This window comes from Sinocyclocheilus grahami, unplaced genomic scaffold, assembly GCF_001515645.1.
Source record: "Sinocyclocheilus grahami isolate Dianchi unplaced genomic scaffold, SAMN03320097.WGS_v1.1 scaffold285.1, whole genome shotgun sequence".
Lineage (NCBI taxonomy): Eukaryota > Metazoa > Chordata > Actinopteri > Cypriniformes > Cyprinidae > Sinocyclocheilus > Sinocyclocheilus grahami.
This window is the reverse complement of record NW_015505464.1, coordinates 1,455,002-1,469,342: the sequence shown is the minus strand read 5'-3', so window position 1 is coordinate 1,469,342 and position 14,341 is coordinate 1,455,002. Positions and strand designations below refer to the sequence as shown.

The 14,341-nt window shown below is 36.2% G+C and overlaps 1 protein-coding gene across 2 annotated transcripts in view; it reads right to left on the bottom strand.

Annotated features, from left to right (window-relative positions):
* Positions 1-14,341, bottom strand: part of rbms3 (RNA binding motif, single stranded interacting protein) — a 155,816-nt gene that overhangs the window by 90,531 nt on the left and 50,944 nt on the right. For both annotated transcript variants that reach the window (XM_016292450.1, XM_016292449.1), the window contains exons 3-4: positions 7,151-7,209; positions 3,230-3,321 (exon numbers count right to left, since the gene is read on the bottom strand). In XM_016292450.1, coding sequence (XP_016147936.1) covers positions 3,230-3,321; positions 7,151-7,209 — 151 coding nt within the window. The remainder of the gene's footprint in view (positions 1-3,229; positions 3,322-7,150; positions 7,210-14,341) is intronic.

Genomic DNA, 14,341 nt, shown 5'->3' with positions numbered 1-14,341 from the left:
GTACTGGTGGGTGAAAACCTTGCTGATTGGCTCATGCTACATACCAATCACTATTTATACTCCAGATCGGCTAATCAAATTGATCTCCTTCATAACACTTTCAAATGTTTAGCTCAGAAAAGCTACTGAAATGAGACTGAAATAATAGCCGGTCTACCAACAAAAAAAGTTTCTTAATTAGTATTTTGTCTTGTTTTCCAGGAAAAAAATAATAATATAAAAATACAGTGCATTTACTTCAGAAGCAAATTCACAAAAGATACGAAAATATACATTTAAAAAGCCTAACAAAATTTAGTGAGGTGTTTGCTTTAAACAAGAATCTACTTGGCCATACTTGTAAAAAAAAATTTAAATAAAAAATAAAATGTTTTATTATTTGTATAAATGTACTTTTATTTTTAGATATGTCTGACTCGACTCAACAATTGATTTCAATAGTCTGGCACTACATTATTAACAACGCAAAGTTCTTGAAAGCTTATACTGTAAATACACTACCATTTGGGGTTGGAAAGATTTTTTGAAAGAAGCCTCACAAAATGCTGCATTTATTTGATTTTTAAAAAATCTGGAAAACTATTATATATATGTATTATAACTATATATTATAAATTATTATTATTATCATTCTAATATACTGATTTGGTGCGCAATAAACATTTCTTATTATTATCATTGTTGAAAACAGCTGTGCTGCTTAATATTTTTGTGGAAACCATGATATTTTTTGATGAATAGAAATTTCAAAACAACATTTAGTAACTACACAAATAGTGATCTTTTGTAACAATTAATGACAATAATTTTTTGGAACATTATCATTTAATGTGTCTATGCTGAATAATAACACTCTTTCTTATATATATATATATAAAAAATCTTACTGACACCAAACTTTAAATGGTATTGTAAATTAAATAAATAAAAATACAATACTGGGTAAAATATTCAGTTTCTCATTAGATTTAAAGGGGTCATATGATGCGATTTAAATTTTTCCTTTCTCTTTGGAGTGTTACAAGCTCTTGGTGCATAAAGAAGATCTGTAAAGTTGCAAAGACTAAAGTCTCAAATCCAAAGAGATATTCTTTATAAAAGTTAAGAGTCAACCACGCTTACATAAAACGGCTCGTTCTAACACGCCCCGACATGTCTACGTCACGATGTGGGAAGATTTGCATAACGCCGCCAAAATGTTCACGCAAAGAAAGAAGGCGTAACTTCTATTCTTGCTGTAGTATTGTTGTTGTCATGTAGTGAAGGTGCTGTGTTTCGTTGTGAAAGAGAAACTACTTTGTTTGGCCTTCCAAAAGAGGACGATATCCGCTTCATCATGCCTGGAGCTGGTCTGTGCTGGTCGCTGAGGAAATACATCAACTTTGTGCTGTGACTCGCCGGATCGGCTTTCACCGTGGACGAAGCGGAGTCCAGCCCAGGGTCGTCACATGTGGTTGCCTCAAGCCTGCCAGACGCTCCTTCGTCGAATCTGCCGGACGCGCCATTCTCAAGCCCGCCCGCCTCTGCTCACTCTAGGCCTCCGCATACTCTAGGCCGCCGTGTGTGACGCTGTTTCGTTGTGAAAGCGAAACTACTTTGTTTGGCCTTCCAAAAGAGGACATGACTAGAAATCAGTGGTTACGTTGTATTTACAACACTGTTCTAGAACAGTTTAACCCAAATATTCAGATGTGTCCAGCGCATTTTATGGAGGACTGTTTCCTGATCCTGGTAGAGTAGACTATAATGTCGGCTGTTCTGACTCACAGACTGCAAGTACGTTTTTTATTTTTTTTAAATTTGCCACTGATGATTGAAACGCAAGTTTTTTGGGCAGTGTAGAGTAGCACTTGTTGTTTGTCATTTCTCCAATCACAAATGCAGACATGGTTTTATGTTTACGCGGCACGGCGTGATGCAACGCAACGCGTAAAAAGACAGTATAAGTCATTATAATCCGTAATTATGTCCCCACTGGATGCAACAAATGCCTCGTTTATAATGGGTTTTAATGTTTTTGTCTCGTCGCTCCGGCCGGACAGGGCATCACAAATATGGTAAGGGGCGTAAGATTTCCGTCACACGCTTGAGGTATTCGGCCAATCAAAATGCACTGGATAGCTGGCCAATCAGAGCACACCTCGCTTTTCAGACCTATGAGCTTTGTAAAAATCGAAGCGTTTCAGAAAGGCGGGGCATAGAGGAGAAACAATAATGTACAGTATGTGGAAAATGATGTGCTTTTTAACCTTAAACCGCATAAACACTAAATAATGTTCTTTTTAGCAGCATCAAATGACCCCTTTAACTACTTCAACTTGATATTGAAGGAAATATAAATATATATTTATAATTAACATTTCATTAATCAATATTTTTACTACATTCTAATGCATTCTGGGACTGCCTCATCTGTGAAGGATTCTGGCCCATGAAAGAAGGTATCTTAGAAGGCAGGTGTTCACTAGTTTTGGAACAGGGCCTATGAATGGCCTCCAAAATGATTAACGGCTCTTCTTACCAATTAGATGCAGTTTGGAAAACAGTTTCAGTCAGAAAGCTGAGCACACTAAAGCAATGTCCAGGGTTCAATGCAAGTTAAACTCAATCAACAGTATTTGTAACATAAATGTGTTGAACTAACTTTGAATTTGGCCTTTATTACAAAAAACTAAGCTCGAAGTTATTTTCTGTGGTAATCGACATTACGCAACAGAGGCTGTCGATTGAGCTTAATTTAAATGGTAAATTCTATTACTCGGACCAAAGAAAACATGCAAACATGAGCGAAATCCCAGTCTTTCTCTCTCTGGCTCCCCGCCTCCCTCTCCTCCTCTCTGTAAGATGACCTGTCTGTTTCATACGAGGCCTGCTGCGTTGCAGAGAGCTCTGACAGGCATGCATTTAAATGGGATTTCAGGTACACAAACCATCTGCATCCTGACAGCCTGCAAGCTTATGAATATTAGAGGACAGATGCTTTAAACAACTGTGCGTGAGTCTGAATGCACACACTGGACATCAAGCTTCATGAGTTCATTTCCACCTCTTTCAGATAACCATACGTATACGTCCTCCACAGATGTTTACCACCACAGCCGTCATCATCAACATCTTCCCTATGATCATTATCGCCATCAGGGACACCATAATTAGAAATAGCAGCAATATACTTGGTATCCTCATCCTGTTCTGCTAAGGTTTAGACACGGTGCAAAGCCTAGCTTACCTTTGCCATCTGTGCTTGCACGCCACTGGCCTTCAGGGACGCTACAGCTTTCTGTGCCGCCGCCGGACTGTCGAAATCCACAAAGCCATATCCTACACACACACATTTACAGAATAAGAGTGAGATAAGAGTTATTTATACACACTATAACACACATATCTCAGTGTTTTTGCCAAAAACTGAAGATTCTTTATCGGACATTAATCAGACATTATCGGACACATTTATCAGATTTAAAATTCAAGGGTCAAAACAAGACCGCTCCGTTGTTTGTCTTATCACGCTGATCGTTGGCGACACAAGAGAGTCTGCATGTTTGAGCACAGCCGCTTGTGTCTGTGTGTGGGTTTGTGTGTGTGCTTGGGGAGACAGGAAACGGCCATTTTGTTCAAGGCTCATGCTTGTCAACTATTTCCTCAGTAACAGGACAGAGAAGGATTCAGCTTGACCTCACCCCTGCTGGAAATCCAGCTTAAAGAAAGAGTTCAGCCAAAAATGATCATTCTGTTATTATTTACTCACCCTTATTTTATTACATTGGAACTCCTTCTTGCAATGCAAAAGGTGGATTTTTAATAATTAATAATAATAATAATCATGCATCTAAGTCTTCAAAGTCAAGCGACAGCTTGTTGTGATGAACATCAACATGTAAGTATATGTACTGCTCTTATTGCCATGTTCATAAGAGAAGTAATGTTGAACAATTCATGAAGGAATCATTCTTTTGAGTTTCAATCTATCTTTTAAAAGAATCGGTTGATCCATTGCACAAAAATGGACTGAATGAGTTGTTCTCAAATTAAACTAATGCTGAACTCATTCAATGATCAGGTTGCAGCAGTTACGCAAAAGGTGGATTTTTAATAATTAATAATAATAATAATCATGCATCTAAGTCTTCAAAGTCAAGCGACAGCTTGTTGTGATGAACATCAACATGTAAGTATATTTACTGCTCTTATTGCCATGTTCATAAGAGAAGTAATGTTGAACAATTCATGAAGGAATCATTCTTTTGAGTTTCAATCTATCTTTTAAAAGAATCGGTTGATCCATTGCACAAAAATGGACTGAATGAGTTGTTCTCAAATTAAACTAATGCTGAACTCATTCAATGATCAGGTTGCAGCAGTTAGCAGCTAAATGAATGGGAAAATTATCATTAAATAATGACTCAAAATTGAGTTTGTTCCTCACACAAAGCTACTGTATGAATTCAGAGGATTTGGAATATAGAGCACAAGTAGTACGGACTACTTTTGGGAAACTATTTTGATTACTTGACACTTATACATCATTATTGAAGCATGCGATTTCTAATTTGAGGGGAAAAAAGTTCCACAGAAGAAATAAACATACAATTTTGAAACATATTAAGAGTTGAGTAATTTTTTTATTATTAAAATTATTATATATTTTAGTTATTTTATGTTTATATTATATTATATTATATTATATTATATTATATTATATTATATTATATTATATTATATTATATTATATTATATTATGTTATATTATATTATATTATATTATATATGGTGCCTGGTCAGCCAGCTAATAGGCAGCTTAGATCCTTTAGAAAGCAGTTACCATGTTTCAAGTTTCAAAACACAGTTACTATTCCAGCAGAGTCCATTCCGCCACCCAGCTCTTTAACCAAACATTTATTTGGCAGCAAGCAAGAGAGAAGATCCACGACTTCCTTTACGATGTATCATAATAAAAACTGCAGTGGCGGAGGTTCTTAAAGACCCTCAGTACATTTGAGGCACATTTGAGGCAGTGTGTCTTCATTCGGTGGAGGCATTCTCACCATAAGCCTCTCTAAACTCTAAACACACACACTCTCAAAGCCTGACTGACATTCGAAACCACAGATGGCAGAACGCAGAGCTTTGGAGAGGCCGCGAACGGTTGAAGCCAACAGCTCTATCTGCCAGACATATGTGTTCATTTACGCACACACACACACCTTACATATAGAACAACACGCCATCCCCTTTGAAGCCTCCCGGTAAACATGGAAGTGTGAAGGAGCAGGACAAAGATCTCTACAGTGGAGAACTGAGCCATCCAGATGTTCCAAAGTTCTGCAGATGTTTCATAAGCCTAAGAAAACAGAGCATGTGTGTGAAAAAGGATTTCCAGTAGACTGGTCTTGATCCAGAGAGAGGAACACTTCTGGTTTGAGAGATCGCTGCGAGCATTCCTGAGGTCACTGACCAAAAGAGCTAAACAGCAGCCATCAGGAAGTGGGCTGAGAAAGAGGTTTCAAGATGAAGAATGCAGGGATCAATTCCTATTAACAATGTGACGGCCAGAACCGGAACAGGCCTGAAAAGGAACTTGACAGAGAGGTAAAAAAGATCAAAAGCATGTGTTTGTGTGTAGACATCACGCATATGAAGTTTTGGAAGCCTTATGTAATTAAATCCATAACCACAAACACGCCTCAAATGAGTGTGCGTATTCTCTCCCTTTCTTTTCTCCCTCTCCATCTTTTTTCCTCGGATGTCAAAACTGTGGGAAAAAAAGAGTGTGTACACTACCTCCTCTTCCTTTGTGCATAATTCCAATTAGAAAAGGAAAGCGAGGTAGTGAAAGAGAGAGCTTGTTGGCGTGCTCGTGTGTTGTACGACGTTCAACGTTCAATATTTACGTTCACTCCGTTTAATGAGAGGCTCGTGATTGAGTCAAAGAGAAAATCAAACACACCCTCAATGTTGCCCACAACCCCCACAGCTGTCACCCTCTCCATCTGTCATTGCGGACAAGGGGAAAAAACAGCTGTCTGAAATTGAAAATGTGTGGGTTTTTTTGCACAAACAAGTTTGCAATTACAGAGTCTAGCTGCCTAATGCAAAACACACAAAGTAAACATGCGATTAAACCATGTGTGTTTAACGAACAGCCAACAATCCATGTAAGAAGAGTGATTAAAAACGTTGCAGAGCTTGATAACTTACGAGTGATCTTCAGAAGCAAACGGACCGAGCAAACTTGATTGTAAACAACCCTCGATGGCTTACTCTACCATACGGGATTAATATACAGCAGATAGGCCTGTAATTGCAATCAATCAACATATCTTTGAAATGATCAGTGCATATCCTGTGCAAAAAAAAAAAAAAAAGGATGGCGTAGAAACAAGCAGGACAAACATAAGTAGATTCAGCGAAGCCGTGAATGAAGCAAATCCATCTTTTTGTTCGTTTCCTGTCTGATATCCTTGGCTCCCATAAGTCCTGGCTGGAAGCCCATCAGGGTGGAGAAGCCTGGCAGAGTAGGAGGGCTGTTAACTCCAGGAAGTGGAAGTCCTCTAAAGCCTGGAGTGATTTCCTCTGCTTCCCAAAAACTCCCTCTCTCTCCTGTTCTCATGTGGGCATTAATACTCATTTTTGGACACATTAGATGTGCCCTCAGAGAGAAAGCATGACAAAGAGAAAGACGCACACATGCATACACACAAAACAGGAGAAAAACCTGCGGGACCCGGTTTGGCAGATTGTGTAGGAAGCCAGGCAGTTTATTTACAGCGCTGGCTGAGTGTTTCCTGAAAAGAGGCTGTCTGCTAAATCATCAATTTCAGCCGGACTCTTCCCTCGCCCCTATGGCTATTTTTAAAGCACCACAACTAGGCCCGGACTTTTCAAATCAACACAGGAGGAACTCTGTGCTTTTCCACGCCGCAGCTAACCCTGTTAGTCACGCTAACATCTTATCCGGTTGTAAAGACTTCACCCACAATCCCGCTAACGCATTTCCTCCTCTAAAGATCATCCAGACAATCTCCAGACTAATCAGAATCTTTCAAAAGCTGTCATTTTACAAGGAGTATTGATTATTTTTAAGTGAGACTGTGAATGCTCTCTGAGCGTGTTTTTAATGTGAGCTGATATTAACTGCAGTACTCACCTTTGCACTGGTTGGTGTTTTTGTCCAGGATTGCCTTTGTTGACACTATTTTTCCATACCTGCGAAGGACAAAGAGAACAACAGGATCAGCTCAAATAAAAGCAAGCTAGATAAAGTACATTTCAGTCTATTGCATGAAACTCAGTTTCATTTTATGCATCCTAAATACACACTTTTGAACAATATTTTCACACTTTTTGCATAATTTGACAAAATAACAGTACATTTTATTCATTTAAACACAACAATATTCATTTATTTATACATTAGATGCATTCATTTAAAAATCTTAAATTTATTTATGTATTTTTAATTACCATGAACACTTCCACCGCAATATAATTTCCATCATATCTCAAATTATGTATTGTGTTTTATTAAATTCTGTGGTGGAAATGAACATGATGGAAACGACATTTTAACACTATGTAAAAAAAAAAAAAGAATAAAATGCACACTACTGAATAATATTTTCACACTTTTTGCATAATTTGACAAAATAACAGTACATTTTATTCATTTAAACACAACAATATTCATTTATTTATACATTAAATGCATTCATTTAAAAATCTTATATTTATGTATTTTTAATTACCATGAACACTTCCACCACAATATAATTTCCATCATATCTCAAATTATGTATTGTGTTTTATTGAATTATGTGGTGGAAATGAACATGATGGAAATGACATTTTAACACTTTGTAAAAAAAAAAAAAGAATAAAATGCACACTATTGAATAATATTTTCACACTTTTTGCATTTGACAAAATAACTGTAAATTTATTCAACACAACAATATTCATTTATTAACACATATGATGCATTCATTTACAAATCAGAAATGTATTAAAAAATATTATAAACAGTGTTAATATTTATTTGCTGACACTTTTTGTAATAATTTTGTTTAAAGCTGTAATACTGTAAAAATATAATATCTGCATTTTAAAGTTGCAATGAAATGGAAGTAATGACAAATCCTCAGTATTGTGACTTACATCCAAGTTAAACAGATTATCAAACAAGAAATGTTTTTTAAAAAATAAACCTGCAAATGGATGACTCATTCACAATAAGATTTATAGCATGCATTTATTAAATACATTTTCATTGAGGCCTGAAACAACAACAAAAAACCCCTCAAAAATTACAAATGTTAAATGAAAAAATTACACGTTTTAATGTGACCTTCACATGAGAAAAAAAAGTTTAATAAAAGTCAACCCCTGGAACATACAAGTGCCCGAACTTGAAAAACCCAAGTGTAATGTTTGCTCCGAACTTAGATAATTAAAAAGTTTGAACTTAACTCAAAGAGCACATTTAATAAAGATTTAGCTTAGCTTCATTAAAACCTTGACGAAGGGATGTTTATCGATACATCAATACCTTCCTTAACAGGACACTGTAAACAAGGGGAGGTTGATTTTGGGTGCAGGATGTGAGTCTCAAACCCCAGTGATTTAATTAAACGCTGGAAGCATCACAGAGCCCCAATCTACACCACAAAAATCCCCGCCCTCGTTTTCACTTTTTCACCTCAACTCACAGCACTGAGTAGCCTACTCTTGTATTCTTCTAATAATCTTTCTCTTTTTTCTGTCTCTGCCCCATAAAACCCCTATTCACATAGCGAAATCAGTCTCATCGCAGAATCACGAAAGCGTCTGCACAACAGATGAATCTCTTTCCTCTCTGCAGTCCCTCTTTTCCCTTATTCCTCCCCTACCGCCTTCCTTCCATCCACGATGGAGGTAATAAAGTTACTTATCGCTTCCGTCTCCGCCTGAAGACCGGGAAGACTGATATAAGCATGGCGCTCCTGATGTGACTTTTAATTAATATTTAATGCGGCTCCCACCTCCAGGTAAAAGCGGGAGACTATATTACCCACCTTTATAAGGATGGAGGCGTTTAATAAGGGAAGGATCATTTCACTGTCACCGTGAGAAGCGGCGTCCCATCGAGGCATTGCTGATGTCTGGAAAATGGCAGCTAATTCATCTCATATCCTGTATAAGCCCGCAAACGGCAAAGCTTCATAGAAGAAGTAGCCTACAAATAAAAAGCCGCTGTAAAATGCTGCGAGGTTGAAAGAACAACTGTCGTACAAGGTTTCGTGTGAATTTATCAACAAAGTCTTCTGCAATTCACACCATCACACAACGAGTAAGTGTGGGGGCGGATGCTTTTTTGCGAAAATGGATAATCACAACTCTGGGATCGCAGAGACTCATTATAGAAACAATACTGGTTTTGTTCGATTTTTGTTCTTCCGTCAATATGGTTTGTCAGTAAACAAAGTAGAAGCCTGGGGGACGAGAGCAACCACATAACAGAGAGTGGAAGACATGAAAATGAGGAGCTCTGTTGGAGAAAGCATGTAGCGGACCAAAGTGAAGGAAACACATGAGAACTATTTGACTCGAACGCTTGATTTGCTGCCATTTCATCTTGCAAAACAAGTGGTTGGACAAACACAGGCGTCTCAGATGAGTGAGTGGGTCGGGGGTGGAGCTGAGGGAGGAATGTAGTCAACATAACTGGCAACGTTTCCGCAAGCCAGTGCCATGCCGCGGTCATGCACATGGATGACTCGCTAACACCAAACTCACAAACAGGAAGGTTTCCTCACAAACAGTTCTCTTGCAGCCAATAAGGGGATGCAGGGAGCGAAATGTCCCTGTAATCATGTGCCTGTCTTGTTTTGTTTGTTTAGATGCTGATAAATGAAGCATTGCAAACTACCGAGGTGGGGTAATGTTTAATAGACAGAGTCTGTGGTTGTGATTTATAAGTTACAAAATGAAAGTCTTTGTTGAAACCTCAAAAACTTAAATGTCCCCAACACCGTACTTTCTGGTTAACGTAATGCTTTTTAGGATCATTTGTCAGGATGACACAGCTAACATTGTAGCCAAAGGTGGAGGAGCTCACTGTGAGAACATCTGGCAAAGCGTCCTGATCACGCACACACTCCACAATGAACTTCAGGGTAGTTTTAAGTAGATGGAGAGCAGCAGCGCTGGGATGTGATGTATTCTACCCAGGTTTAAAGGTTCATTATGGAATGTGTTGGCCTCTCTATAACCACCTGTGGCTGAAACGCAAAACTTTCAAAGTCATTTAGTTTAGAAAATGGGTTGGGGGTAAGAACAGTTTTGAACACTGATTGTACTTCGATAATGTTTTTTTTTTTTTACTTTTGACTTGTAAAATCTTCTATAGTGACATAAATAAGGAGTTCTGTCATTTATACACCCTCATGTTGTTTCAAACCCTTACATTTATTTCTGATGCAATAGCTCTTTATATTTACTAGAATATAACTAAATAAATAAATACATAACATACATAATAGCTATATGTGACCCTGGACCACAAAACCAGTCTTAAGTCACATCGTTATATTTGTAGCAATAGCCAACAATACATTGTATAGGTCAAAATTTTTTTTTGTTTGTTTTATGCCAAAAATCATTAGGATATTAATTAAGTAAAGATCATGTTCCATAAAGATATTTTGTAAATTTCCTACCGTAAATATATCAAAACTAAATTTTTTTATTAGTAATATGCATTGCTAAGAACTTTATTTGGACAACTTTAAAGGCGATTTTCTCAATATTTAGATTTTTTTTTTCACCCTCAGATTCCAGATTTTCAAAATATCTCTGCCAAATATTGTCCTATCCTAACAAACCACACATCAATGGAATGTATACATCTCAATTTCAAAAAATTTACCCTTATGACTGGTTTTGTGGTCCAGTGTCACATATGGATTTAAAATGAGGGCGAGTAAATAATGACAGCAGTCTAATTTTGCGGTGAACTATTTCTTTAATGTGGTCTTAATGTCGTCAGCACCCAAAGACACATTAGCTTTACTAATTAGCATTGCATGCATTTCATTACAGCGTGCACATATGTAAAATTCATGCTGGCAAATCTCAAGTGTTGTAAGTCACACTAATGAAGTGCTGAACCCTTTTTATTAAACAGAAGTGGGAATGTTTTTCTGGAATGCATATCAATAGAACTGTTTTGATGATTGTGTATCAGAGTTACTGCCGATCAACTTAAAGCTGCATCTATGGATGCTGACTTTTGATTAAGAACAAGATTCAAGTGTGTTTACTAGTTGAAAACTTTCAGAACCTCAAGCATGGAGTTCCCCTCGTGGATGGCTGTTGTGCCAAGAATTCGACCTTAAATAACATCAAGCCAAAGAGCCAAATGGTTTACAGTGAGAGAAATTGCATACTACAATATTAGTAAACCATCTACTCTATGATATATGATGATTATGATATACAGCAATATTATAAACACAAGAGCAAAAATAGCATATTAAATTATCTCCCAGTGATTCCAAACACAACAGAGCTGCAAATGAAAAATCATTCAAATCTAACTCATATTAACTTGACTTTTTTTCCCTAATCAGGCATAACTTCAGCAGTACATGACAAGGAACTTTGTTGGTTGTTTGGTTTCCATTTTCATCAGTTTGCAATTGGCCTGCCCACAGTGAAATTTCACTGGTCCAAAATCCTACTCTAAACAGATGTATATTAAAGGGGTAATCGGATGCAAAATTTACTTATACATTTTGTTTGAACTGCAATGTGTCTTGGCAGTGTGTGAACACAACCACCCTATATTGTTAAAAATCAACAGGTTTTTTTTAATCCCCCAAAATCATAACCCCTTTCTCAGATAAAGCTGTTCAGAGATTCTTGGCTGTGTGACGTCACACAGACCCAGGCCGCTCCCACGATTGTTGATTGACCCTGGTGTTTTACCTTAGAACTGCCCTGAGTGAGCTGGACACAGTCCGCCATTGCTTCGACACCGGAGCAAGAGTAAACAAGAATGGCTCCTAAGCAATTGAGGTGTTCTAATGTTGGATGTAATAATGAACATAGCAGTCGTCATTTACTCCCGACATCTGAGCCGCTGAAGACGCAGAGGATTACTTTTGTTTTTGAAGGGAATGCACCCCCCGATCTACCTAAATGTGTTTATGTTCGCGCGAATGATTCTTGATCCAGCTTCACCTACAGAAGAAGTGAGTATAAGGTTTTTTATGAATCTTTGCAAATCACCTTTCCTAATAATGTGCTAGTTAGCAAGTTCCATGATGAATGCGGCTAAAGTTAACAGTCTCAGGGAACAGCTCATCACCCCATGGAAGATAGGGGTGGGGTGAGCAGAGCTCATTAGCATTTAAAGGGACATGCACCGAAACGGTGTGAACAGAACTCTTTTTGACAGGGTAAAATGGGTGTTGTTTTACACTACCATTGAGCAATTTTAACCAAAGTATGGGTTAATACTTTTCATTAAGATCCTAAAAAATCATATCAACTTGTGGAAAATGGGCATACGTGACTCGTAACTCGCGTAATTAATTGGCAGAGCACTTCATTACAAATAAAAGTTGTTTTCATAATTAAAATGTTTTAAATGGCACTACCCTAAAACATCTTTCCTTTTTCATTGATGTCGCTAAATTAACTTTTTGACCAGCTGTCACCTTTCATGCTGCAATAAAATGATTGCAGTCTTTCATTTAAAATTTCACTTATGTCACGTATAGTGTGCCCAAAACGTCATGTTAAGGAAATACGTCACATTTAGATGGGCTTTAAAAAAACATTTAATTAACACATCAAACATGATCTAAAATATAAATGTATAACAATTAATAATAATTTATTTAACAAAGATGCATTAAATTGATCAAAAGTGACAGTAATTCTATATATTTTTTTAAATCCTAAAATATTATTACATTTTGTGGTTTGTTTTATAACAAATATATGTTGTTGTTTTTTTTGTTTTGTTTTTTACAAATATATGAAATATTTTGTGGTTTATGTTTTGACATTTTGTGGTTTCTACAAAAAATACTTAATATTTTGTGGTTTATTTTATAACATATTTTGTGGTTTCTACAAAAATATATGCAATACAACTGTTTTCAACATTGATAATAATAAGAAATATTTCTTGATCACCAAATCAGCATATAAGAATGTTTATGAATCTTTGCAAATCACCTTTCCTAATAATGTGCTAGTTAGCAAGTTCCATGATGAATGCGGCTAAAGTTAACAGTCTCAGGGAACAGCTCATCACCCCATGGAAGATAGGGGTGGGGTGAGCAGAGCTCATTAGCATTTAAAGGGACATGCACCGAAACGGTGTGAACAGAACTCTTTTTGACAGGGTAAAATGGGTGTTGTTTTACACTACCATTGAGCAATTTTAACCAAAGTATGGGTTAATACTTTTCATTAAGATCCTAAAAAATCATATCAACTTGTGGAAAATGGGCATACGTGACTCGTAACTCGCGTAATTAATTGGCAGAGCACTTCATTACAAATAAAAGTTGTTTTCATAATTAAAATGTTTTAAATGGCACTACCCTAAAACATCTTTCCTTTTTCATTGATGTCGCTAAATTAACTTTTTGACCAGCTGTCACCTTTCATGCTGCAATAAAATGATTGCAGTCTTTCATTTAAAATTTCACTTATGTCACGTATAGTGTGCCCAAAACGTCATGTTAAGGAAATACGTCACATTTAGATGGGCTTTAAAAAAACATTTAATTAACACATCAAACATGATCTAAAATATAAATGTATAACAATTAATAATAATTTATTTAACAAAGATGCATTAAATTGATCAAAAGTGACAGTAATTCTATATATTTTTTTAAATCCTAAAATATTATTACATTTTGTGGTTTGTTTTATAACAAATATATGTTGTTGTTTTTTTTGTTTTGTTTTTTACAAATATATGAAATATTTTGTGGTTTATGTTTTGACATTTTGTGGTTTCTACAAAAAATACTTAATATTTTGTGGTTTATTTTATAACATATTTTGTGGTTTCTACAAAAATATATGCAATACAACTGTTTTCAACATTGATAATAATAAGAAATATTTCTTGATCACCAAATCAGCATATAAGAATGTGACACTAAAGACTGGAGTAATGATGCTGAAAAATCACATATAACTGTATATATAACTGTATATATATATATATATATATATATATATGTATATATATATATATATATATATATATATATGTCTGTATGTATGTATGTATGTTATGTATGTATGTATGTATGTATGTATGTATGTATGT